Source organism: Caenorhabditis briggsae (assembly GCF_000004555.2).
Source record: "Caenorhabditis briggsae complete genome, chrII, whole genome shotgun sequence".
Lineage (NCBI taxonomy): Eukaryota > Metazoa > Nematoda > Chromadorea > Rhabditida > Rhabditidae > Caenorhabditis > Caenorhabditis briggsae.
In genome coordinates, this window is record NC_013486.2 from 6368983 (window position 1) to 6392808 (window position 23826).

Genomic DNA, 23826 nt, shown 5'->3' on the forward strand with positions numbered 1-23826 from the left:
TGTTGTTTTTGCCAATGCTCTCCTCTGAGTCTTCATGGGTTTTTTCGTTATTTTCAAATGATACAAATGTGCTCACTAGCCCGTTTTTTTTCTATTTTGAGTTTGATAACAAACAATTTTATTATTTATGAACAAATGAATCCTTGTTTTTTTGTTAATTTGTAATATAAGTAGTATTTGAATTTTAGAATTCCAGAATCGAGAAGGTTCAGAATGTTTTTTTCTGGATTTCCATACATATTCTTAGTTCGAATTTGAAATTATTGAAAAACGCCGTTGAATGCTGGAAAATCCTAATTCGAAATTTAGAATTTTGTGGAATTTCGAAATTTTTGGGAATTCCCGAACTTCAGAATTTTAGAATTTCAAAAATTTAGAAGTTTTAGGATTTCAAAATTTCAGAAAATTTAATGAGTATGAAATTTGGAATTTTCAGGTTTTTCATAATTTTTTCTTAATCTCAGAAATTTTTGGGAATTCCAGAACTTCAGAGTTTTAGAATTTTAGATATTCAGAACTTCAGAGTTTCAGAATTACTGAATTTTAGAATTTCAGAATTTCAAAATTTCAAAAGTTGGAATTTCTGAATTTCGGAAATTTGGAATTTATAAAATTTAGAATTTTTAGGATTTCAAACTTTTCTGAAATTTTTGAACATTTTGATAATTTTCGGAGTTTTTCCTGTTTTTTGAACTTCAAAATTCCAGAAAGTTTCACGAATTGGGAATTTGGAATTTTCAGGTTTTACAGAAATCTTACGGAATTTCGGAATTTTCAGAATTGAAAAAAAAATTCAGAATTTCAGAATTTGTTTTGAATTTTTGAAAAATAAATCACGAAAAATTTTCAGAATTTCAGTTCTTCTGAATTTTGAAAGCTTTGTTTTAAACTTCTAAATTTCAGAATTTCAGAATTTTTGAAATTTCAAAATGTTCCGTCCGTATTCGCCACATTAAAAAAAATATTTTCAGCGGCATTTTTGGGAATTTCTGATTTTGTCGAACTTTTTTAATTTCTAAAATATATATTTTTTTTTTTAATCTGCAATCTCAGAAAAAAAAACTAAGTCAATATTTCATTAAATTGTGCCAAATGGAAGGAACCAAAAGAGATTAGTTTGGAGTTTGTTCAACTCACTATTAGAAATACAAAACATGATCCCGATTTCTAAATCTTACATCCTCTCCCTCCTAATGGTAAGGACATGCTCTCGTTTCCCTCTCTTTCTCTTTTTTCGTCCAAGTCCCCTCCGTTTTCATGGTGTCTTCTCCCCTCCCATAAAATCTCCATGACAACGTTCACTCGTTCCTTCTTCTGACCTTCTAAATCGACTAAATTTCCACTCATTTCCTCTTCTCATGTTCAAATATTGCATTTATATTATTTTTTGCTACCTAACAAATGTTAATGCACAGTTCCGCTCTCAAAATATTGCATTCACTACGGCAGAAAACTGTACAAGGATTCAATTTTTCAATAGGATTGAGTTGAGGTAATTTGCAGAATAAAAATATATTCAGAGTTTGGTTTTTTTTCTAGATGCGAAACATGTCCAAATTCTACAGTACCATCTGCTGATCAATTATCCTGCAAATGTGACATTCAGCAAAAAGAAATTTCAAGAAGTGGATTCATACCTACTTGCCAGGATTGCCCTTCAGGTCTTCTAAACACACTCTAGTCAATATAATTTTTGAATTAAGGCACATTTCCATCTCCTGACCAACTGGAATGCTTGAATTGTCGAAATGGAACATGCGATTGTCCACAATCGGGTGTATTAATATACCGAGATGTTGCTGGTCATCTTTTGTCAAATGGAGCATTTTGTGATTATTGTGCTGAAGGATTTTCAAAAAACGATGACGGAGAGTGTAAAAAATGTGATTATTCTTGTCCTGGTAAAGTGAGTTTCCAAGGGATTTTACATATATCTTTTGAGTTTTCTGCCTACAGAAATTCACAAATTCCGATAAAGTTTACACAAGGATCAAGCTACAAAACGGAGTTGAAATGAAATCCAACTACATCGAAAATCATTTATCAACCGAGGCAAAATCCTGTTCTGAAAGGAATGTTCAAAGTTGTGAAGTATGTTCGGAACAATGTTGTTGGCGGAATAAAGCATTTTCAGGCACTAGCAAATATATGTGTACTACAAAACTTTGAGGCTGGATTCTCTTTGAATGCTTGCGGACTTTTGGAAAATATCAAAAGGTCTTTCAATCCATGGCAAAATGCTTGGGATGCTCTGGCAAATACAGATGATTCAGAACTGGAAAAAGAGAATGTGATAGATCATCAGTACTTGTTCAAAGATGATTCTCGTTTTGAACTTTTCTTTGCGAGGTACGTTTCAACAACTTCCTAGAAATTATGTATGTATTGCTTCAGATATGATGTAAATGGGACATTTGATGGTTTCTTCACATCAGAAACGATTCCTTTATTGCTCTGTGGAGATTTTCTGGACCCGTTTGCTCCATTTGTTTTCGGAAGAAGATTCTACAAAGAGTGCAAAATAAGAAAGGAAGCGTACAGCGATAGCTTCTTAGAAAGAAAACTTTTCGAAGTCTATCTGAAGTTCACTGATGAACAAGGGAGACCCAAGTTGTATCCAATGCATGTTCTGAATAGTGCCATTCGAGTCAATGGACAATTGCCCAACTTTGCAAACAAAGATCGAAATCGGTGGATTCTTACTCGCAGATTCTATTTGGTGGATGACTACACTTTACAATTCGATAACTCAACGAGACTTTTGAGATTCGCGGCAAAGATTGGAATTAATGTGGTTCTCCAGGTATACTTTTACTTTTCGTTTTAAAAATTTATAATTTTCAGAGAGACAGAGATGGTTATATAAATCCACCATATTTGACGATTGAGTATGATGACACAACAGAAGAGAATCTAGAAAACTCTCTTGAAGTAATGTACCACAAAGATCCGTCTGGATATGATCAGAAGCTGACGATTTGTTTGTCGATAGTAGTCCCACTATCTTTATTTTGGTCTGCTCTATGCTCATACAGTTGGGGACGGAGACAAGGGAAACCATCTGCTGTGGATGCGTCCTCCATTCTCTATTTCTTCGTTTGTGAAGTTTCCGTTCTTGGAGATGTATTCTTCATTATATTTGGATTGATTGCTTTCTGGATCACTTTTGCGTACAAATCTCAGACTTATGCTTCATACAACATGCTTAGTGAAGACCAGGAAAGATCTCTGTTCCATTATATCATCTCTGCACTTGTTCTCAAGTTTTTCGGGTTGCTGTTCACAATGGGAGCTTTAGTTTTTCAAGAAACGTTCTTCATTGATTGGGAGAGACAAAAACTCAAACAGGTATGCCACTTTTTGAGAAATGCCGTTAAAAAAACAAAAGAAATTCAGACTGATGAGCATGGGATGCCTCTGTCACGAGATCTGAACAAATCAACAGAAGCAGAGCCTGTTGTTGTGTGGAGAACATATCTGATTGCAAATGAGTGGAATGAACTACAACAATACAGGAAAACATCTCTGGCGCTTCAAATTATCATGATGACATTGTTGATGGAATACTTTCAAATAAAGAACTACGCATTGGTGGAGCCTGGATTTGAAAGAAGTTGGTTTTTGATGTTGTAATAATCTAACTTTTCTTTATATTTACAGATAGCGCAGACTCTGCAACTACTCTCTCCATACTTCTTAGTACGCTGGCAATAACTGTCTCCCTTTACCTATTTTTGGCTTTTATCCAAGTCTTTTTACGAGTTCTGATCGTTGAGCGCATCGTGACTGACCCATTTCATAATTTCGTTGATCTCTGCTCAGTTTCTAACATCAGGTGAGTGCACTTAGCGGTTCTTCATTTTGTTCAAAACCCACTTTCAGTGTACTTTCTCTTACTCACTCTTTGTATGGATACTACATTCACGGACGATCTGTTCACGGGAAAGGAGATGCTGGAATGAGTGAAATGAACGAATTCTTGCAGAGGGAAAGGGTGGGCAAAGAAATTTGTATCCTTCTTTAAAAGTTACGTTTCAGAACAACTTGTGCGGATTTAGAGGACTGGAAACAGGGTCAGAGTTACAAACCTTTATTGTAAACCTTCCTCAGATGTTCCGTTCGAAGTATGACGAAATCTCCGCGATTTCTAAGCAGACGACATCTGGAGTTGTGGGACATGAAGCTGTTACAGCCAAGGTTTCTTTCAAAAAAGTTAAACTATTCTAGAACTTGTTTCAGATGAATGCCACTGTCGAAGCTCACTCCCAGATGAACTCGTTTTTGAAAAAGTTTGTGGATCATTCGATATCAGATATAGATTATGTTGTCCGAGATAGACCATTTCTTGAGTCACTTCTCGACATGGAAATGAGTGATACTTCAATTACTGGAAGCTTCACTAGGTCAGAGATAACAAATGAAAATGATAAAAAAATGTAATTTTTCAGAGACCATGTGGAAATTGCCTACTCTCGATGCTTTGTTTATGGAAATGAATGGGCTTGGACTTCATTCGAATGTCTAGGATTTACAGTATTCTACATCTGGTCTGGATCAATATATCTAGCTGGAGCAGTTGTTTATGTGATTTCTCATATTATTCGAATGGTTTTCGGATATCTGTCTACAAACCATTTAATCAAAACTAGTTTGGTTGATCAGCGATTCCTAGTTTGAGCTATTTTCTTTTTTTTTCGGAATTGAAGTAAATTGTACATATTTTATATAGAACTATTATCACAATAAAGATATAAATAACATAAAAATCAGAGTGAGATAAATGGAAGTTTTTGAGCTGAATGAAAACCAAAACTCGTCAGATAAAACTGACAACTCTGTCGTAGTTTTCTCTTCTGATGGAGGCGAAAATGAAGTATTAAACTCTAAAATCTGCGAAGCGTGGAGTTTCAACGAAGATACTGGTTTCCGAGACTTCATTGTGTGCTTTCGACATGACTCTGAAAATGGATAAGGTTAAACGAGACAGGAGAAAGACCCTATCTATTTCAAACATACGTTTTTCTTCAAGAATCATGATGAGTTCCTGGTTTTTGGAGAAGTCTACATTCCTTTCGCACTGATCACCGGTCGCAGCCACGTATAGTTTCCCATCTTGGAAATGAGTCACAAAACATTCTTTTTCATCATGTCCTCGATTTGTATAAATTAGAAGTCGGTCATCGTGCTTCCAAGATGCCAAACATGTGTACGATTTTGCTGGAATTCCTATGTTAAGTTATAGGCCAAATCGTTCTGGATGGTTCAGAAGATTCCGATCTTCAAAAGAAAAAGAATCGTTCGAAAATGAGAAAAATGACATCGAAAAGAATCAAAGTGATATTTTTGCGCTGCGGTGACTGGTAGCCACTCAGCGATTTTTTTTCAGTTTTCATGAGATCAGACCCATAACTTTTCTAGATTTGTGGTATTATGAAGAAACGTTAAGGTGTTATATCCAAAAACTCAAACTGACTTTATTTTGGGATCAACAGCGTCTGGGCATTCTATGAAGTAACTTTCTAAAACGAACGTAACTCTACTTTGAGAATAATCAAAACAGATTGTGAACTCACAGTCAAAAATAACACCATCATTGCAATGATAAGCCAAAATGTCCATTTTGGAAGATTCATTGCAATCGAATACTACATCGTAACAGTATTCTTGATCTAAAGTTTTTGGGGTGGAGAAGATTCCAAAAACTCCACATGGATAAGGAGAAGTATTCAGAACAACTGAAGAGAACCACGGTACGTTTTCCCATTGAGTATTGTTCCTGAAAATAGTATATTATGCTGATGATTCCAAAGAGAAACCATACGTGCAAATGCTGGTATTTGACTTATCCGTTGGAATGCTTGTCTTGAATTCAATCAGATTTTGGCTCCTAGCATTAAAGAGTAAGCAGTGGTATCCAAGAGGCTCTCCGCTGGAAATATAACATTGATATCAAACTTGAAATTTATTCCAACCATTTTGTCTCTGAAAAGACCATGACCCTATCTTCAAATGTCTTAACACAATGAGAAATCAACGGAACTGCTCCAACATGATGCTGTAGATACTGTAGTTCGTTAGAAGAAACACGCATTGAATCGAATTCTCCCTGCATCCACACTGGAAACGCACATGGAGCAAATGGTTTTGCGATTGCTCCGGAATGAAAGTAATAACTGTCGAATGCAGTTTTCATAGAAAGAGAAGAGCAGGATGAGTCATTAGCGAAGTACAGCTTCCGAACATTTGTCTCCTCTATGACAATCTGAAACTTTTTTGTTTTTGAGAGAAATTTTTGATTTCAAACAAACTCCGCATCGATATTCTTCATTTTCTTCGTTCTGCACTATGAAATATTGCTGATTTTTCCTATCTCTCCAAGATCCGATACATCGGAGAGTCATATCTAGAATTAAGTTATTTGAGGTTTAAATTCGGAAAAAATTGAGAAAAATCTACCAAAATCTGGAAAAGAGCAATTCTTGAATTGAATGTGGATTTTTGAGGATGAATCACAGTTGTTGGCCTGAAGTCCGATTCGCTTATTTTTCTTTATTCTGGTCTTACCGTAGTTCCTTCTCCAGATTCACAGCTCAAAGCAGCGTCATTCATTCTGTAAGAGACTTCAAACCGCCCATCAATTGGACTGCAACTAGCTGCTTGCTCATCAGAAGTGCCTGAACGTTTAGATTTGGAGTTAAATAATCTTCTTAAAACTTACGAAACAAAAGTGCTCCGTCTGATATTGTTACAAGTGCTGAGTCAAAGCAAGTCATTTTTGCCTCTTTTTCAGTTTCGTAGCAATTTTCTTCTAAAACAAAAATTATTATATAGGATAATATGAATCGGGAAGTAACCATATTGGTGAGCTAAATGAAGAACATTTTGAGAAAGTAGGATTGGTGTCAGGCATCGAAAACAAATTGGACGACCCATTCTTCTGTGAAAAATGTTGTTTTTCAGATTCAAAATTAGTTTTTTACTTCAATCCCATAATATAGGACGGCCCATATTTGGTATAGCAATCACCATAGTTGCTGATTGATGTCGCCGTAAGTGTGATCTGTAATGGAGTTGCAACATTTCGAAATCTTTTGAAACTCACGTCTTCGTATATGATATTCTGTCTTCCAGTTCCTTCAGCTGGCATCAGATCCTTCGATTGTTTTCTGTAGATTCCATGAAGAGAACTTTCTATTCTACATGTCAGACAGACTGAAAACCTGATAATAATTTTACCGTTATCTGTGGGAAAACTTACAGTTTTCAATCGAAAAAAGCAAAACAACGATGATCCACATCTTTTGGACTGAATGTGTCATTTTGACTCTTCGAATTATTCGATGACCGGACTCTATTTGCGTTTCGAACACAAGTACATGATCCACTTCAACCTACTTCCTGCTCTGGCTTGTTCATTGTGAAGAGTTTATTCAGGAAGATGTTGTGGTCACTCACTTATTACATTTATTATTATTTGACACAATTATTATGAAATATTAGAAATATGGGTATTGGTAGAAATTGGGATTAGGGATAAAAACTGGGAGTCTTGGATCATAAACCACATGTCTTCGTCTCCTGGGCGGTGCTCTTCGAAGTGGAATCATTGGTCGAGGTTCGACTTGGAATGCATTGTAGAATGGTGGCTGAAAATTCAGGTTCCACATCTTTCAAAAATCAAAGACAACTTACTGTATTCAAAATCGGCATCATTGCCATTTGGAATGGAACCTCATACATATTTCGATCTACCTGTCCTATATTCTTGTGCATGTCTGGAACAGGTTCTCTAATACTTCTTGGCCATCTTCTAGGAACTGCATTAGCAAGAGCTGGATCACGATTTTTTTGATAGTCGAATAAACTTGCAAAAGGATCGATTGGTGACAAATTCTGCCCATAATGAACTGTCATGTTGTCGCGGTCTGAAAAACGTTTTGTATATGGGGAATTCTAAAACAAAAATCTTACTGTAATACAAGTTTCCAGAGAACGGGAACCGATAGGCAACTCCTTTCGACATCGGAACGGCCACGTCAATGTCTCCTTCCATTCCATCCGACCCTCCCCATTCGTGCTCGATCTAAAATTCTCTTGTTTCTGGAAAGAAATGTATTTTAAAGTTAACTCACTCCAAGCATGAAATTCATGTGATATGGATTACATAATGGTGGTTTACAAGACATCGGCATGTACTGCTTTCCAAATTTACCCATCGGAAGTGTGGGGTGAGCTCCTGGAAAGCACGAAATTTTAAATTGTCTCCTCAGAAAATTTGCTCACTTCTATTTGCCTGCACTGCAGGATCGCTCATCAACTTCACAAAGTCCTCCTTCTCCAAATCCAACATATTCACTGGATGATTCAAGTAACCGAACTTGGTCATAGTATCTTGCACTCTAAACTTTCCGGATTAAGATTTTCAGAAGATTTTTCAGTAGCCCACCTGTTATAGAAACGTCCGTAAATATCCAGCATACCCCAAGAAGGAACAGCAAAGTTCATGTCGCCTCCGATGTGCTGAAAAACAAGAATGCTATTAGTTCCAACCAGAAGAACATACTCTTGAAGTAGATGGATCCAGATCTAGTCCTCCCGAAAACTGATTTTGAAATGGGAAAACTGGCCAGTAGTCACCATCGTGAGAGCGGCCGGGTAGAGGCTCTTGTGGTCCTAAAAACCAAAAAGTATAAAAATTCATGGATAACAAAAAAAGCTTACCAGGGATTTTATAAATATTCGCCTTCTTTCTTTTTTTCAATCCAAGATCTTGATTCATTCTGCTAGCTAAAAACGAATAAACATCTTTTCCCTGTGGCCCATCGTCATTATCAGTATCATCGTCTTCTTCTTCCACTTCTCCTTGATTTTGAAGATCTAACTTTGCTTTTGAATCGACATAAGCGAGAAAAACGAGAAGAAAAAGCACCTGGTGAATAAGACGCATGAAAGAATAAGAACTGAGAATGCATCATTTGTAAGAAACACCGAGATTGTTTCAAAAACAAGAAGCAATGATAAACAGGATTATCGGCACTGGGATCATAGCGTTCATTTCATTTATTAGGTGTATCTTATTACATTACAAGCCAAAACATTAAAGTTTTGGCTCTTTATGACAAAGGGGGCCCATGAGAAAAGGGGGAGGCCATGAGAAAAAGGGGGGGGCCCAAGTCAAAAGGGGGGGCCCATAGGTAAAAATGTGGACTAAGTTAATATTTGCCAATTTTTTCAAGTTTTTCGAATGCTTCTATAAAAATTTTGTACTTTGCGCATGTTTCCACAAAAATTTGTAACTTCAAAAAATTTCAGTTTAGACCGGTTTTTTGCATGAACAACACTATTTTTCCATTGTAACTGTGTCATTTGAAGTTATTCAGCTAGTTTAAGATTTTTCCAGGCTTACAATTAGTAACAAAAAAATAGACATAAAATATGCAAAAAATGACATAAACTGAAATTTTCAAAAAATTATGAAAAGTGTTCAAAGTTCGACATTTTAATGGAAACGGTCACAAAACTTGAAAAAATCGGTAAATATCAACTCAGGCATAATTTTTCCACTTGGGCCCCCCCCCCTTTTGAGTTGGCCCCCCTTTTCTCATGGGCCCCCCTTTTCATAAAGAGCCAAAGTTTTTACATATAAACATAGGGGTAATTTGGTATTAATCTGTATTTTCTTCGCCTTATAATGGGTCCATGTCTTCCTTCTCCAATCACCTGAGGGACCATCATTGTGGGATAAAATTGCCTAGCATCGTAGATCGGAGGTGGCTGTAGCCAGTATTCCGGCACTTTTTGCATAAATTCATACTGATTGTGAGCAAAATCTTCCATTTGAAGCATATAAGCCATTTCAGGCATCGTCATTTCCTTTCTTGTATTCGTCATCGGTCTCTGCATCTCGACAGGTTCTCGAATACTTCTCGTCCACCGCCTCGGGATTGCCAAAGCAGGATCTCTGTGTTTTTGATAGTCAAAAAGACTGGAGAAAGGCTCGATCGGACCCAAATTCTGACCATACGTAACAGTGACGTTTTCGCGGTCTGAAATTTTTCGGTAACGATAAAAAGTACAATGAAATCAATTTTGCCTAAACTTACTGTAATACACTTTTCCTCCGAATGGCATTCTGTACGCCATTCCTTTAGAAATCGGAATAGGAACATCGATATCTCCTTCGACTCCATCGGAGCCTCCCCAATCGTGTTCGATCTGAAAATTAAGAGAAATAATTTTAAAATTCCACCGAAGTTTATTTCACTTACACCAAGTCCAAAGTTCATCTGGTATGGATTACACAGTGGCGGTTTGCAGTTCAATGGAACATAAGTCTTTGCAAACTTTCCAAGTGGAAGAGTTGGATGTGCCACTGTAATAACATTTTTATCTCCGAGAAAAAAATTCGACTCACTTCTATTAGCATGCACAGCAGGATCACTCATCAATTTCACAAAGTCTTCCTTCTCCAAATCTAACATGTTAACTGGATGATTAACGTATCCAAATTTAGAAGTGGTATCATGAATTCTGTTGAAGAAGCGTCCATAAATATCTAGAACGCCCCATGATGGAACAGCAATATTCAAATCCCCTCCGATGTGACGAGAAATCGAAGGATCTAGATCAAGACCTCCAGAATACTGATTTTGAAATGGGAACACTGGCCAGTAGTCTCCAGGATGCGAACGTCCGGGTAGAGGTTCTTGGGGTCCTAAAAATAAAATTGCAGTGAGAGTTTCATTCAATAATTTCTCACCAGGAATTGTATAAACAGCTGGAGCTAATTTCTTTTTTGGAACCACTTCTTGATTCAGTCTCTTATATAAAAACTCATACATCGATTTTGATTTCTTATCAGTAAGTTGCTCATCGAGTTCTTCCTCTTCTGAATCGTCACCTCCAGTATTTTGTAAATCGATTCGTGCAGCAAAAATTAGGCATGTTGTAAAGAAAAGGAGGAAAATCGAAGGCCTCAGAATCATGGAAAAAAGAAAACGAGAATGAACCTCGATGATGGAGACAAGGTATTGTTGGGTGATTGATAAGAGATAAAGCCGGATTGCATCGTCGTTTAGCTTTGATCTTTCAACAAGAAACAATGGGGGTTTTTTCGCGAAAACATTTTGAACAGTGTCTTACCGTAAAACCTGTAATAAAGCCTCTAATTGTTCACTTTGAGCCAACATCTCTGTGTTCCTGTGAGAGATACGAAAAAGTTGTCAACTGATAAATTATTTATCATAATATCATCGATATGTTATCAATTGACATATTTTTGGTATCTCTCATAGCAGCCGAAATAATTTGAGCTCAAACTTGATAGTGTGGCGGCCCAAAGTCTCTAATAGAAGGCCACCCAACACGTTAACTTTGAATGTGAGTTCATATATCTCGGTTCCTGTGAGAGATATCTGAAAATGGTCAACTGAAAAAATGTTCACAATAAAACCGAAAATATTTTGTCGGTTGACCTTTTCTTGATATTTCTTACAGTAACCGAGATATTCAAATTCAAATTTGATGGTTTGGGTGACTTTCTGTTAGTGTTTACAATATGTCTGCAATTGCATTACACTGTCCCTAAACCAGACCCATTTTGAATTTTCCAATAAAATTCCAAATTTTTGCTCTTTTCATAGTAAAAAACTTGAAAATGTTTTCAAGAGTACTTCAGATTTACTCCGAATAATAGTTAGCTGTTTATTAGGGCTATTTTAATGAATAATAAAAATGAAAATTCATAAGCTACAATCAAGTAAGTGCCTAGATACAATGAAAACAAGAAAAAAACAGAGGAAAGGTGAAGAATTGGCGTAGACAACACTCTTTGAGAGCGAAAAAGTTACCAGTAGAGAAAAGGAAGACATTTCAGAAGAAGAAGTAAGAAAAGGCAAAGAGAATATAGAAGAGGAGAGGTTAATGGCTTGTAAATGCGATAGAAGGGATATGTATATACATTGAGAGGAGTAATAAAAAATTAAAAAGACTATGAGGATACTAAAAAGTTGGTATTAGATAAGACCAGAATGGACATTCAAGGGCTGGAGGTGAGACCGGAAATAGAAGAACTGAATAGAAGAAAAATAAATAAAAGATTTAGACATCAGTTCCATTTTCTGGATCTCCTTGAACCGAGTTGACACGAGATGGCTTGCTGCTCCATTTTCGGACGGCAAAGATTACGGTAAGGGCAAGAACTACGAATGCGATTGCAGCAGCACATCCCATGAGAACGATTGGCCATGCGAATGGACGGTTTCCAAGAGAGCCAGTATGAGCGAGAAGGGAAGATTCGGAGACCTAAAAAAATTATCTTATGAAATATATTTCACAATATAATGAGGGAAAATATAACATGCAACAAACGGAAAACAAGCACACCACCTTTCGACTGACCTCTGGCACACAGTATTGTGCCTCCTTGATGTATCCAATCGCGCATTGTTCACAATGATCTCCAGTGTATCCGGCAGTGCAGGAACATTCATTCTCCTGTAAATATTATGAATTATTCATCTTTCACTCTCCCCTTCTCGCTCACCTGTGTCACACTTCCTCCATTCTCGCAAATGAGTGGGGCATCACAGAATGGTCCAGTGTAGCCGACATCACAAAGGCAGAATCCGTCAAGTCCGCCAGTTGGGATCCCATTGAAACATGTTCGCATATTACAGAAGAGTCCAGTCCATCTCTCGAAACACTCGCATTTTCCTTCAATCAGTTTTCCTTTTCCTGGCTCGCAATAGGTCACTTTCTCGCATCTGTCTCCAGAAAGACCGTATGGACAGTGACAACGAACCTGGAAATTGAGTTTAGAGACATTGTCACCTTATTAAAATCATTCTTACCACTCCTTTCGCGGAATGCCTACGTCCTCCATTCAAACATCTTTCTCGTTCACATTGGGTACCTTCATATCGGAGAGTGCATTCGCATTTTCCCTGAAATTGTTCAATAATTATTTTCAAAAGGCAATCTTTTGCTTAATTTAAGCTTTGATTGGTTATTTCCCATAGAACAGTTCTACCCCATGCCGCGCAACTCGACCCACTAATCCTTTTTTTGAGTGGCTCCTTGTGCACCGACGGCATGACCGATGAGAGCCCTTTGGGCCACCCAATTGTAGCATGTTTCTCGGTGGTCTTCATGTAATCCCGGTCAGTCCCATGTCACACGGAATTAACCCTCTCTGACCGCCTTTTCAAATGCCACCATATGTGCATTAAAAAAGTGGTGAAGAAGACGAAAAAAGATGAGTAAATGGGAGAAAAGAAGCCAAGCACGAAATTTTGTCTTTTTACGAATTAAGATGAAGAGGTAAATATATGACCCAATTTGAAGTGATGGTTAAGAAAAGTTGACACTCACATTAACCAAGGATCCTCCGTTCTTGCAAAAGTCGTCCGTTAGATTTGAAGGATTGATGAGCGAGTTGGCAGAAACGGCGCCAAGGATCAGAACAGACGAGACGATGGATCGGAAGAGCATTCTGTAAGAAGCCGCCATGTGTTGTTTATAAACAAATGAAATGAAGAAGAAGAAGACGAATATTGTTCCGATGTGTTTATGTTGATGTTTCACACACAAGTGCTTAAGAAGTAGAAGATGAGAGGAAAAGTATAAGGAGAAGAAGCTTTTCGGAAGAGGGAGGGAAATTTAACTACAAGAAAGTGTTGCATAATTGAAGGCAGGGAAGGACCGGACGAAGCGGACGAACCCGCGGAAAAGCAGCTTTGAAAGCTGATAGGTCACTTTCAATTAGAACGGACACGGCAGAAAACTGAGACCAAGGCAGAGCAGGGGAGCAGTACAAATTAGTCCGGTGGCTCGAAGGGAAAGAGACGCCTCGAGAAATTCAATCTGTTTTTATATGAAAGCATGCAGCTACTATTCGTAGTAGTAGCAGCATCTTTTCTTGAAAAAGTCAGAAGTCGTCGGGAGGTCAAAAAGAAGACCATGATGGTGGTGGTGGTGGTAGAGCTTAATTATTGGACAACAAGAGGAAGCATGGAGTGGGTACAAACAAATTTGAGATTGGGCGTCCCAATGGAAAGGAAGTGGTACAGGAAATTTCAATGAAGAAGACACTGGTCTGATTAGGTTCGTTGAATGAGAATAAGTCGGTATATGGAGAGGAAAAGAAAGGGTGTGAACACTAAAGATGAGAAGAGGGGAACAGCCGAAAAGAAAGTGCTAAAATATATAGCTACTGATGATTTTTTCTCTCTATTATGAGGGTAAATATTTAGACTACTCATCAAGAAAAAGAAAAAGACATCGACTCCCTACTGACACATTTCCACAGGAGGTTTCTTCTTTTGACTCCGCCCACATCGTTTTTACGACCTCCTTTCCCCCCGATGCTCTCCGCTCCTTATTCGGGAAGTGGTCGTAAAGGCAGTGATAGATTTACAGCGACATGATGAAGACGTTATGGGTGTTTACAAGCCGTGGGTGTGTGTGCCATACGGTGCACTAGGGAGGATTATGAAAATGATGGGGATGTCCTTTAGAAAATATGAATATGAATTAGTATCTCCAAGATTTGGAATTATTAGAAATTCATCACATCGAAAAATTTTTCGTTTAGTTTCGGTTGACTAGAAACGGAAGGGATGTAGCAAACAGGTGTTGGAGCGGAAACACAGTTTACCTGTCTCCAGAATTCGAGCAGGCCACTTAGAATCCAGTGACCCGTATGTGGATGATTGTGAACGACAGGCCCGCTTGTTAATTGCCATGTCCCACACAGGAAGAAAAAGGAGGCGGGGCAGGGGTTTGAAACCTGCCAAAGACTCTCCGAAAAAAGATTTAGGTCGTATAATAGAATAGTCAAAAAGGTATTCAACTATCCTTTCCTAATTCCCAAAACTTTACGGGAGGGCAAGAAGTTCGGGAATTCATGCAAATGCATCCGAGAGACGACTGCCTGGCTGTTGGAGCGTGATTGCGATTGCACAATCCTAATTAGCGAATCGAGATAGCATCTGATGACTATAGTTTCGCGCACCTACTACAAGCCCCCTCGTCGCCTTATATCCCTCGTATAACCCCACAATTACAGTAATCCTTGTAAATACTCACATCTGCAGATGCAATAAATACAGATAGAAACACACCATACGGTGTACGAAGGATGCTTAGAAAAAACAGAGAACAATACAAAAACTACTGAAATTAGAGGAGTATGAATAGAAGGCGAAGACGTGTCAGACAGCAATCTTGCACAATTTGTATTCATTGTCCAAACAACACCCGGTGTCCTAATTAAGGAGCGTCGACACGGGCGGTGATGATTATGATGATGATGATGATGATGAAATTTGAGGTACTATAGAAGTCAAAATGACTGGGAAGAAGAAGGGTAACGGAAGAAAACGACAATCAGCATCCAGCTCGAAATGAAGAGAAATGAAACAACCCTCTTCTTCCTCTTCCCTTGACTCCGCCCACTTTGTGAATAGTTCTCTTCTCTCCTCCTCCTCGTCTCCCTTCTCTCCAGCCATCAGAGTGACCCCCGAGAGTTGACCAGTACACGGTGTGTCGTGTGTTCGATGATAATCAAAAAAGCTCGTAAATTCTGTAAATTAGTGCTGCGCACACGGTTGTCACAGAGATAACGGGAAACGAGGAGTGTTCGTATTCCGATTCGGGTGTGATAATGGGATTGGGATGGGATAGGAAGAAGAGCTGTGCGGGTGGTTGGCTGGTACATGGTGTTGGAATGGGATTTTTGAAATATTGACAGGTAGAAATTGAAAACACGAGAATTGTTACAATGTGATAGAGACAAATTTATGTTAATAAAAATTTCAAAGAAGTTATGAGAAACACAGTGATGTCCATAATTACCGTAAAACCTCTAATAGAACGACAAAAGTGGCTAACTAGTAAAATGTTTATCAGGATATCAGCAACATTTTACTAGTTAGCCACTTTTTGATATCTTTCACAGAAAATGAGATATATAGGCTCAAAGTGGACGATCCGGGTGTCGTTCTATTAGAGGTTTTACGGTATATGAAAAACGAATTTTTTATTTGATTTTGACCATTTTCAGGGGTCTGTAGCTCGGCCATCAAGTTTCCGATCACTTTGAAAATTTTGGAGGTTATAAAACAGACCTAGATTGAAAACTTTGCATTTATTAAATTTTTTGGAAAATTCCTAATTTTCCAGCTATTTGCCGGTTTCTGAAAGACACCTGCTTTTTTCCGTCTTCAGTAAGACAACAGGAAAAAATGAGGTCTCTTCCGGAAATCGGCGAATACCTTAAAAACTAGGAATTTTCAAAACATTCTGTAAATGCAAATTTTTCAATCTAGGCATGTTTTATACCCTCCAAAACTTTCATAATGATCGGAAACTTGACAGCCGAGCTACAGACTCTTGAAAATGGTCAAAATCACCTGAAAAACATAAACTTATGGCCAACACTGTAGCTGAGTAGCTCATTAAGAATGACACTGAAATAGCTTTCAATCAGGAACTTTTTATCTAAATTCTCAGATAATCCATAATTCGATGGCTCTGATAATCGCCCTAGAACCCTGAAGTTCCTAATTATTGATACTTTCAGTTATTCTAGTGAGCAGGTCACTCTTTTGTCCCCGCTTCGAACCCTTTTGTTTTCCTGAATCTGTTTTCTATTTAGTGCTCATTTGCTCGCTTCCGCTTCAAAAGCTTCCAATCCGCCTAGTACTACAAACTCATCTATTTTTCCCCTCTTCATGTTTCGAAACCTTCTGTTTTCATTAGTCATAGCTCTCGGTCCAAAACTAGTCAGGATCAAAGCGTTTTGGCGGTCATCAAAGTCAACAGCCCAGCTCTTTTTGGAAAGAGCAGGCAATTTGACATTTAGAGAGTCCTTCTCTCCAACTATCAACCAATCACTTTCCCACATCGAATTGCAAATTTGACAGTCCGTGAGTGTGCATACTACCTCCTCTCAAGTGCTACCCAGGTATTCTTCTTCCTCATACAAAAAAGAAGAAAGAAATTAAAAAAAATGGGTAGAATTTGAAAAAAAATTTGTGGAGGACAGGAGGGCTTGCGCAATCACAAAAAGTGTAGACGACGCAGCTGCAACATTCACAACCCCAATTTTTTCACTCTTTTTCCGGGTATGAGAACGATAACATCTATACATGGGGAGGCCTTCTGCATCTGCTGCCAGGTTATGTAATTGAACAATCTGGGAATTGTGAAGAGAGAAAGAATAACAGTAGGGTGGTCACATCGGGAAGTACATAAATCAATTTGTCACCTCATCATCACCTCGTTGCGGGAGATTTGTGGATTGTTTTGATAGAGGAAAATACTACTAAATATGATACTTGACTTGAGACGTATGTGAAGTGAGGAAGGTGAAAAGTTCCCACTGGGATAACGTATTAGGCAAGAGATGATGGAGTTAGTTAAAAAAGAAGCTGATCCATTCAACTCCTTGGAAATCAAAGGATCTACTCGGATGTCGGTTTGTAACTTCTGGTCAGAAGTATTTGTCAGGTTCTAGCGGGAAACGGACCAAAAACGGCTGGAGAGCGGGCCATTATCAGATTTTTGTCGGAAGTTAATAGTTTAACAACTAACAGGTCGGAATATGGTCAAAAGTTTGTCGGAGTTTGGTTATTACCCGGAATCTGACCAACCTCCGACCAGAAGTTGCCTTTGATAAAGATCCCAACGGATTAGTACTGAAGCGTTTTTGGACTACTTTTAAAGTTTGAGAAGTCTAGAACCCGTCTTAAATTTAGAACTCCAGAAGTCTGATATAATTTCTCCCTTTGTCATGTTCTAAAAAATAGAATCATTCAGACTCTCCATCGAGAAGGCATACCCAAGCTGTCATTGAATGTGTGTTGCGATTAAAATGTAATCAATCGAAAGGCGATATGCACATTCGTCTTGTACAACTTGTTTACGTGTACTTGGCGGAGTGTGTACTTCTTCTCCAAGTGTAACAGAATCCATCAAAATGTCAGCTTTCTCGAATTCATATCGGTTCTTCTTATTCTTTCTCTTTTCTTCCTACTACCCACCCTCATCAGAAACATATCTAAATAACACCACCTGCAGAGATAATTATGCGACTCTTCTGTTTTTTGGGTTATGCAAAAATGGATCTGTGAAAAAAAGACAGACGCGCCGGCGAGAAAAAAGAAGAAAAAGAGAGAATAACGAAAAGCTAAGGGCACCATATGGGGACTCTCTTCTGGATAATGATGTGTGTTCTGAATGGACACAGCTGATCGGCAGTACCGAACAGAACCACGACAAGACAACATAATACAGATGAGCAGAGATTCTTCAAAAACTAATGAGATCTCTCAGCGGGAGCGATTCATGCCATTAACATCTTGAGCATCTCATGTGGTGAATCTATTTGAATCTTTGGATCCAAATTAGGGCCCCTTCTCAAAAAAAAGCCGGATTGCGTGACACCTCCTAGTTAATTACGGAGTGTGTTTCAGATGACATTGAACGAGTGGAAAAAAGGGCGACGGAAAACTTGAAAAGTGCCGTTTTGTCACCACACATAGAGACCATAAATTCTCCAAGAAGAAATACTTCGTGGCAGATTCATGGTTTACGATGCCATGGGAACGACTTCCGTAACACAATTCGCCAGAAGGCTAATCTGGTATGACGTGGCAATCGTTCCGATTGTTTTCTCGATGACTCAACCTAATAAGTGGTCAAATTGAAAAGGGGAACAGGAAGCTGAAGGCAACTACTGTAGATGATGTACATAGATTAGGAAGGTTCTGACATGACATTAAAATGTTTTAATTAATATCGAAAAGTTTTTTGTTGCCAACTCGCGACACTTTTTTGTACTGTTCGTGTCGTGTGCGCCTTCTCTGTTTTTTTCCTATAGAGGTCACACTTTTTGTCACTAATGGTCAAGGGTAATTGCGAGAGAAAAGATTTCTTGGAAATCGGAAACCCATCTCGGGTGTGGAATGCGCGAAACCCATTCGGTAGGGGTGTTAGTGTTATTAATATAAAAACAACATGTTGTGGTCTGTAATCATAACTGGATAAATATAGAGAGGACCAAATGACCGCCCGTGGGAGAATATAAAGAATAGAGAGAGAATGACTGCTCAATTACGGTGTCGGCATCTGAGAAAACGGCACGCCAAAAAAAAAACGGGAACACCGTCGGATCGTAAACCAGGTAATGATGTCGTTAAAAGGGGTCTCCTACGCTAGCGGCACACGGAGGAGCAGTTGCATCCGACAGACCGCCCGTGTGTTGAATAATTTAGTGTTATGATAGGTGGGTCAACTGGCGGAAGTGTTGCTTTCAACGGGGGTGGTAAACCTTCTGCACCAAATGTTGCGCATGAAAGAAGGCCCTAACTGTCTTTGTGCTTGTGGGGGAAGAGTTGGAAAAAGGGCTAAGAAGAGGAAGGATTCGTTTTCCGGTAGACGCAATTAAAGTGTCAGGCGGTGATGGACAAGTTGCCAGGCAAAAGAGTTGGTACAAAAATGAGGACGATCCGCTTCATTGCTTCTTCTTGTTTTCATGGATACAAAGAGAACAGAAGAAGATGATAGATGGTTTGTAGACGAGAGATTTCTTAGGTAGTTTTAGTAAAAGCAGGAAGAAAATGTGGAGATACTAATATATTGAACTACAGTACCTTTTCAGTTGAATTCTGGCGATTTTGAGCATTTTCAAGAGTTAGGAGCTCGGCTATCAAGTTTCGTTTGTCGTAAGTTTCCGATCTTTTTGAAAACTTTGAAGGGTGTAAAGCAGGCCTAGATTAAAAACTTTGCGTTCACAGATTTTTTTTGAAACTTCCTAGCTTTTCAGCTATTAGCCGATTTCGGAAAAACACCTGTTTTTCAAGTTTCCAGTACAAAAACGGACGAAAAAGAGGGTCTTCCAGAAATCGGAAAAAATATGAAAAATTAGGAATTTTAAAAAAGTTCTGTGAATGCAACGTTTTCAATTTAGGTTTGTTTCACATCTTTTTTTTACAAGACTTTCAAAGTGATTGGAAACTTGACAGCTGAGCTTCAAAATAGTCAAAATGGTCGAAAAATAAGTATTTGTATGTCTTATTGACCGGTTACTGTACGTATTTTCTTGTGATTCTTTAGAAGCCGATTGAAGTGAAAAATAAAAATCTTATTCATATGAAGCTAGTGTTGCAGTAAAAACAAAACAACAGTTTGACTTAAATTTAATTTTGAACCGTCAAGGTCTCGAATGGAAAGAATTCAGAATGCAAAACAAGGTGATAAACAAAAAAGACGAGAAACGTGCAACACAAGGAACAACAATAAAAACCGAAGGAAGATGTCGTTTCTGGCAATCGAGTGAAATGCGTGAATACAATTACACTGACAGTCAAACGATGCGAATATCGTTTCGAAGGACATTCCTCTTCCTCTCTTCGATGAGCCTTTTTTCATCGACTCATTTTCGACATGAAGGAAGGCCATCATGACGTGGCATCCAGGCGGAACCAACCGAGTCTATTGTCTTTTGGGGCCAGATTGGTTACCTCTTCAAAAGAGATGAGCCCCCCCCCCCCCCCCCCTTCTCTCTCTCTTCTACAGGTGAACAGGCGGTCTTTCTTTTGATCATTATTCATTAATATGACATTGTTGAGAGACTTCAATGCATAGCGCTATTATCTCATAATGGTACATGCCTAGTTTTATGAATTATGTGGGAGAGAACCAGCGAGAGTAGGAAATGATCTCTCAAGTTGAGAAATGAGAGAATGTTCTGATGGATGTGTGTCCGTTCCCTGTAGTCCTGGACAGGTGCTGCTTATGAGATTTATATGGGACCAGTAGAATATCAGTTATTCGGTTACACGATTCCCAGCATCTACTTACTCCCAGCATTTGCAACATTCAGAATTTGTTGTTGTTATTAGATGCGGGTATGGAACCCTTCTTTATTCATTGCCTCATCCGTTGCGACATGCTCAATTTGCACAAAGTAATAATAAGCGGATACATGGTCATAAAGCCGCCTACTTCTCAATGCACTTCCCTCCGAAAAGGACATCAGGGGGGACCCACCACTTCGGGTTATTAATTCTTTTTGGGACCACACAGCTAATAATATGTGCACTCTCCGCAATAGTAATAATATCCATCTTCAGAAATGTCTTCATCTTCTTCTTCTTCTTCATCATCTCAGCACAGAAGTGACACTTGCCGGTGAGGATATGAGGAGATGTACTACTACCCGAAACAAATGTGTTGCCGAGAGGGATATTCCTAGAAGATGATAGGGATGGGATGGGCTCGTTTACGATCTTCTCCGGAGGGAACACTTTTTCGCCAATTGCGCAACACTTGGGGTGTCTATTCTGATGATGAAATGACCATAACGAGGTTGTGGGGTGGATATAATGACCACTCGCGAGAATCCCGGATACTTTTTAGGGATTCGTAGCACCAGAAACTAATTCAATTGGTGTAGTGCTGGCAAAACAAACATGGGTTACTGACAGCCTCTTCCTACCAGATGGACCTTCAACCTGACATTATCGCATCGTCATTTGCATCCCGTCTACAGCCATAATTCCCATTATTGTGTTACTTAGACCCCGCACTAATTGGCTTTGACATGCGTGCATATGGTTTTGGGTGTTTTATGCTTAACGGTTTTTCTCTGATTGAAAATATGTGGACGAGAAAAGGAAATTTTCAGGAAAGGGGGTGTTCCCATGGTTTTTCACGCTGAGAATACACCTACCAAGTTATGATGATCACATTTTCAATGACCCAATTGGAAATCTTTTAGCACGAGACTAATTCAACTAATGGAACTAAAGGATGTGGAAAATGAGTGTTCAGAAATTACAATGTTTTTTTTCCGGAACGTATTTTAGAAATAAGTTTTTTCCCACGCTTTTCCGGTGGAATTCAGCCACAAAACCGTAAGGCTGACAGTTCAATTTGAAGCTGTTGCATCGAGTCCAACGCCTCTTTGAAAAATCAACGTTCGAGCGCATTCACATGAAGTTCGAATAAAAAGTCCTGCAGAAAAACGTTCTCTTGATAGAGAAGTAGTTCTGAAGATTGTCAAAACAGCAACAAAATAGAAAAATATTGAAAATGTATGTTTCAAAGACAAAATATCTATGCTGAAGGATAGAAAACTTGAACAAGAAGAAGAACTGGACCAGACATCCAATGAATTGCAGAACAGAAAACAAGAGAATGATAAAAAATTGAATGGCGTCTTGGAACTATTGTCGATTCAAAAAGAATGGTATTATTTTTGTGAATACTGCTTAAAATACGAAAAATACACAAGATACAAATAAACTCTCAGAACATCATCTTATTCTCCAGATACTATTCAAATCATACAGAGCCACACTATGGTTAGATATATTAAAGCTCTAAAAATATAATAAAATGTTTTCAAAATATGTTTCCAAAGTTCGGGGTCATTATGGACCCAGCACTGGCATTGCTCAGTTCGGGACAGTCTGAAAATGATAAGTCCAAAAATGTTATTGAATTGATAACGGTGTCAGACTTAACGAGGTATTTCAGAACTCACTATCAAAACATCACGAAGCTATCAACTAATTTGATTTAATGCACTCTCTTGTTCTCTTCAGTTTACCTACTTTCTGTTCCAAATGACCTACATCGTAAAATCATATTTTATTTGTTCACCGTGTTGCTTTTTATCAGAAGAAGGAGAAGACCTCAAACTACTCTCACTTGTTCTCAATTCAATGCTATTCTTTTCGAAACGAAAGAGAGACCTTCGTTATGGGAGTAATCGAATTAGTTTGATGAGCAATCAAATCTGCGAATATGACAGAACAGACAAAAGGTCGCCATGAATACAGAAAACAACGAAGGAAAATGAACAGAAAAGTTTATTTCATTCAAGGAGAAAACAGACATTTTATAATAGAGTGCTGTTGACGCAATGACTGAAAATGGGAAATTCTTGAAACTTGCGAAAAAATCTGAAGCTCACAATTCGATAGAAGTCGTCTTCCAGTTTCCTCGAACATTGAATGATTGTGTTGTTGCTGTTCCATTCCATGGGACATGGTTGTTGAACCATCCGTTGTCGTCTCCTGTCTCGAATCCTGTCTGATTACGATGCATTCTAAAAGTTAAAGTTGGTTTTAAACAGGGAGCAAGAACTATACCTAAACATCAACGTCCATGGTTTCTTTTCTCTGATTGGAAGTGGAAGAATAGCTGGACGGAAGGAATCCATTTCATTCTGCAATTCTTTAGACTAAATGTGATTCGGAAGTTCTGAAACCCACCATTCCATGTAGTCCGGATCTCGAATATGTCACATTGGTCTCATAATAATGAATGAATTGCAGAAGAGTTCGCTGATTCTCGAAACCCTCTTGAGCTTTTCCTACATTCAAATCTTTGAAGATGTCGAAGAAGATTCTGAATCGAAATTCTCCATTACGCATTTCAATTTCCAAAAACTCACTTTTTAGCATTTGGGAATACCTCTCCTTTCACAACGAAATAGTCCCCATCTTCCATTGCCTTCATGAACAGAACATTGACATCTCCACTTGAATAATCTCCTTCTATTGTCTCTCCACATTGAACAGTCGGTACACACAAGTAGCAATCAGCATTCGGAACTTCAGTTGATCCTTCAGCAGGTGGGACGACTTCAGGAGCAGGAGCAGGTGTGACTACTTCAGGAACTGGGTCCGGTTGAAATTCTGATTATAACATTTTTTAAACTTCTCCAACTGGAAAATTTTAACTTACGGGAAAGAACGGATGAGGCGAAAAACGCCTGAATGAGAACTGTGAGCCAGATCCGCATCTTCGATT

General features: G+C 38.4%; 6 protein-coding genes across 6 annotated transcripts; 2 read left to right on the forward strand and 4 right to left on the reverse strand.

Moving 5' to 3' along the window:
- Positions 1–1358: 1358 nt before the first annotated feature.
- On the forward strand, positions 1359–4677 carry Cbr-mks-3 (the record flags this gene model as incomplete). Its single annotated transcript, XM_045242175.1, is given in 13 exon segments — positions 1359–1492; positions 1540–1661; positions 1704–1906; positions 1957–2091; positions 2135–2349; positions 2395–2803; positions 2845–3348; positions 3397–3613; positions 3661–3835; positions 3883–3994; positions 4039–4197; positions 4240–4436; positions 4449–4677. The coding sequence occupies 13 exon segments, from the start codon at positions 1359–1361 to the stop codon at positions 4675–4677; spliced, it is 2811 nt and encodes a 936-aa protein (XP_045095023.1).
- Positions 4678–4964: 287 nt separating this feature from the next.
- Positions 4965–5357, forward strand: CBG25544 (the record flags this gene model as incomplete). The annotated part of the gene is made up of 2 exons (XM_045242176.1): positions 4965–5047; positions 5243–5357. The coding sequence occupies 2 exons, from the start codon at positions 4965–4967 to the stop codon at positions 5355–5357; spliced, it is 198 nt and encodes a 65-aa protein (XP_045099357.1).
- Positions 5358–6558: 1201 nt separating this feature from the next.
- On the reverse strand, positions 6559–8947 carry CBG13001 (the record flags this gene model as incomplete). The annotated part of the gene is made up of 8 exons (XM_002630510.1): positions 6559–6674; positions 6719–6808; positions 6855–6937; positions 7739–7925; positions 7972–8083; positions 8133–8236; positions 8596–8673; positions 8722–8947. Coding segments are annotated over 8 exons (996 nt in total), but the record flags the coding sequence as incomplete, so codon positions are not given.
- A 689-nt stretch (positions 8948–9636) lies between these two features.
- Positions 9637–10985, reverse strand: CBG13000 (the record flags this gene model as incomplete). The annotated part of the gene is made up of 4 exons (XM_045242177.1): positions 9637–10046; positions 10104–10215; positions 10269–10714; positions 10760–10985. The coding sequence occupies 4 exons, from the start codon at positions 10983–10985 to the stop codon at positions 9637–9639; spliced, it is 1194 nt and encodes a 397-aa protein (XP_045095022.1).
- Positions 10986–12099: 1114 nt separating this feature from the next.
- CBG12999 lies at positions 12100–13491 on the reverse strand (the record flags this gene model as incomplete). The annotated part of the gene is made up of 5 exons (XM_045242178.1): positions 12100–12303; positions 12400–12495; positions 12545–12802; positions 12852–12944; positions 13372–13491. The coding sequence occupies 5 exons, from the start codon at positions 13489–13491 to the stop codon at positions 12100–12102; spliced, it is 771 nt and encodes a 256-aa protein (XP_045095021.1).
- Positions 13492–22909: 9418 nt separating this feature from the next.
- Positions 22910–23818, reverse strand: CBG12995 (the record flags this gene model as incomplete). Its single annotated transcript, XM_002630507.2, has 6 exons — positions 22910–22937; positions 22985–23119; positions 23163–23239; positions 23286–23421; positions 23468–23711; positions 23761–23818. 6 exons carry the CDS (start codon positions 23816–23818, stop codon positions 22910–22912), a joined length of 678 nt encoding a protein of 225 aa, XP_002630553.2.
- Positions 23819–23826: the final 8 nt, after the last annotated feature.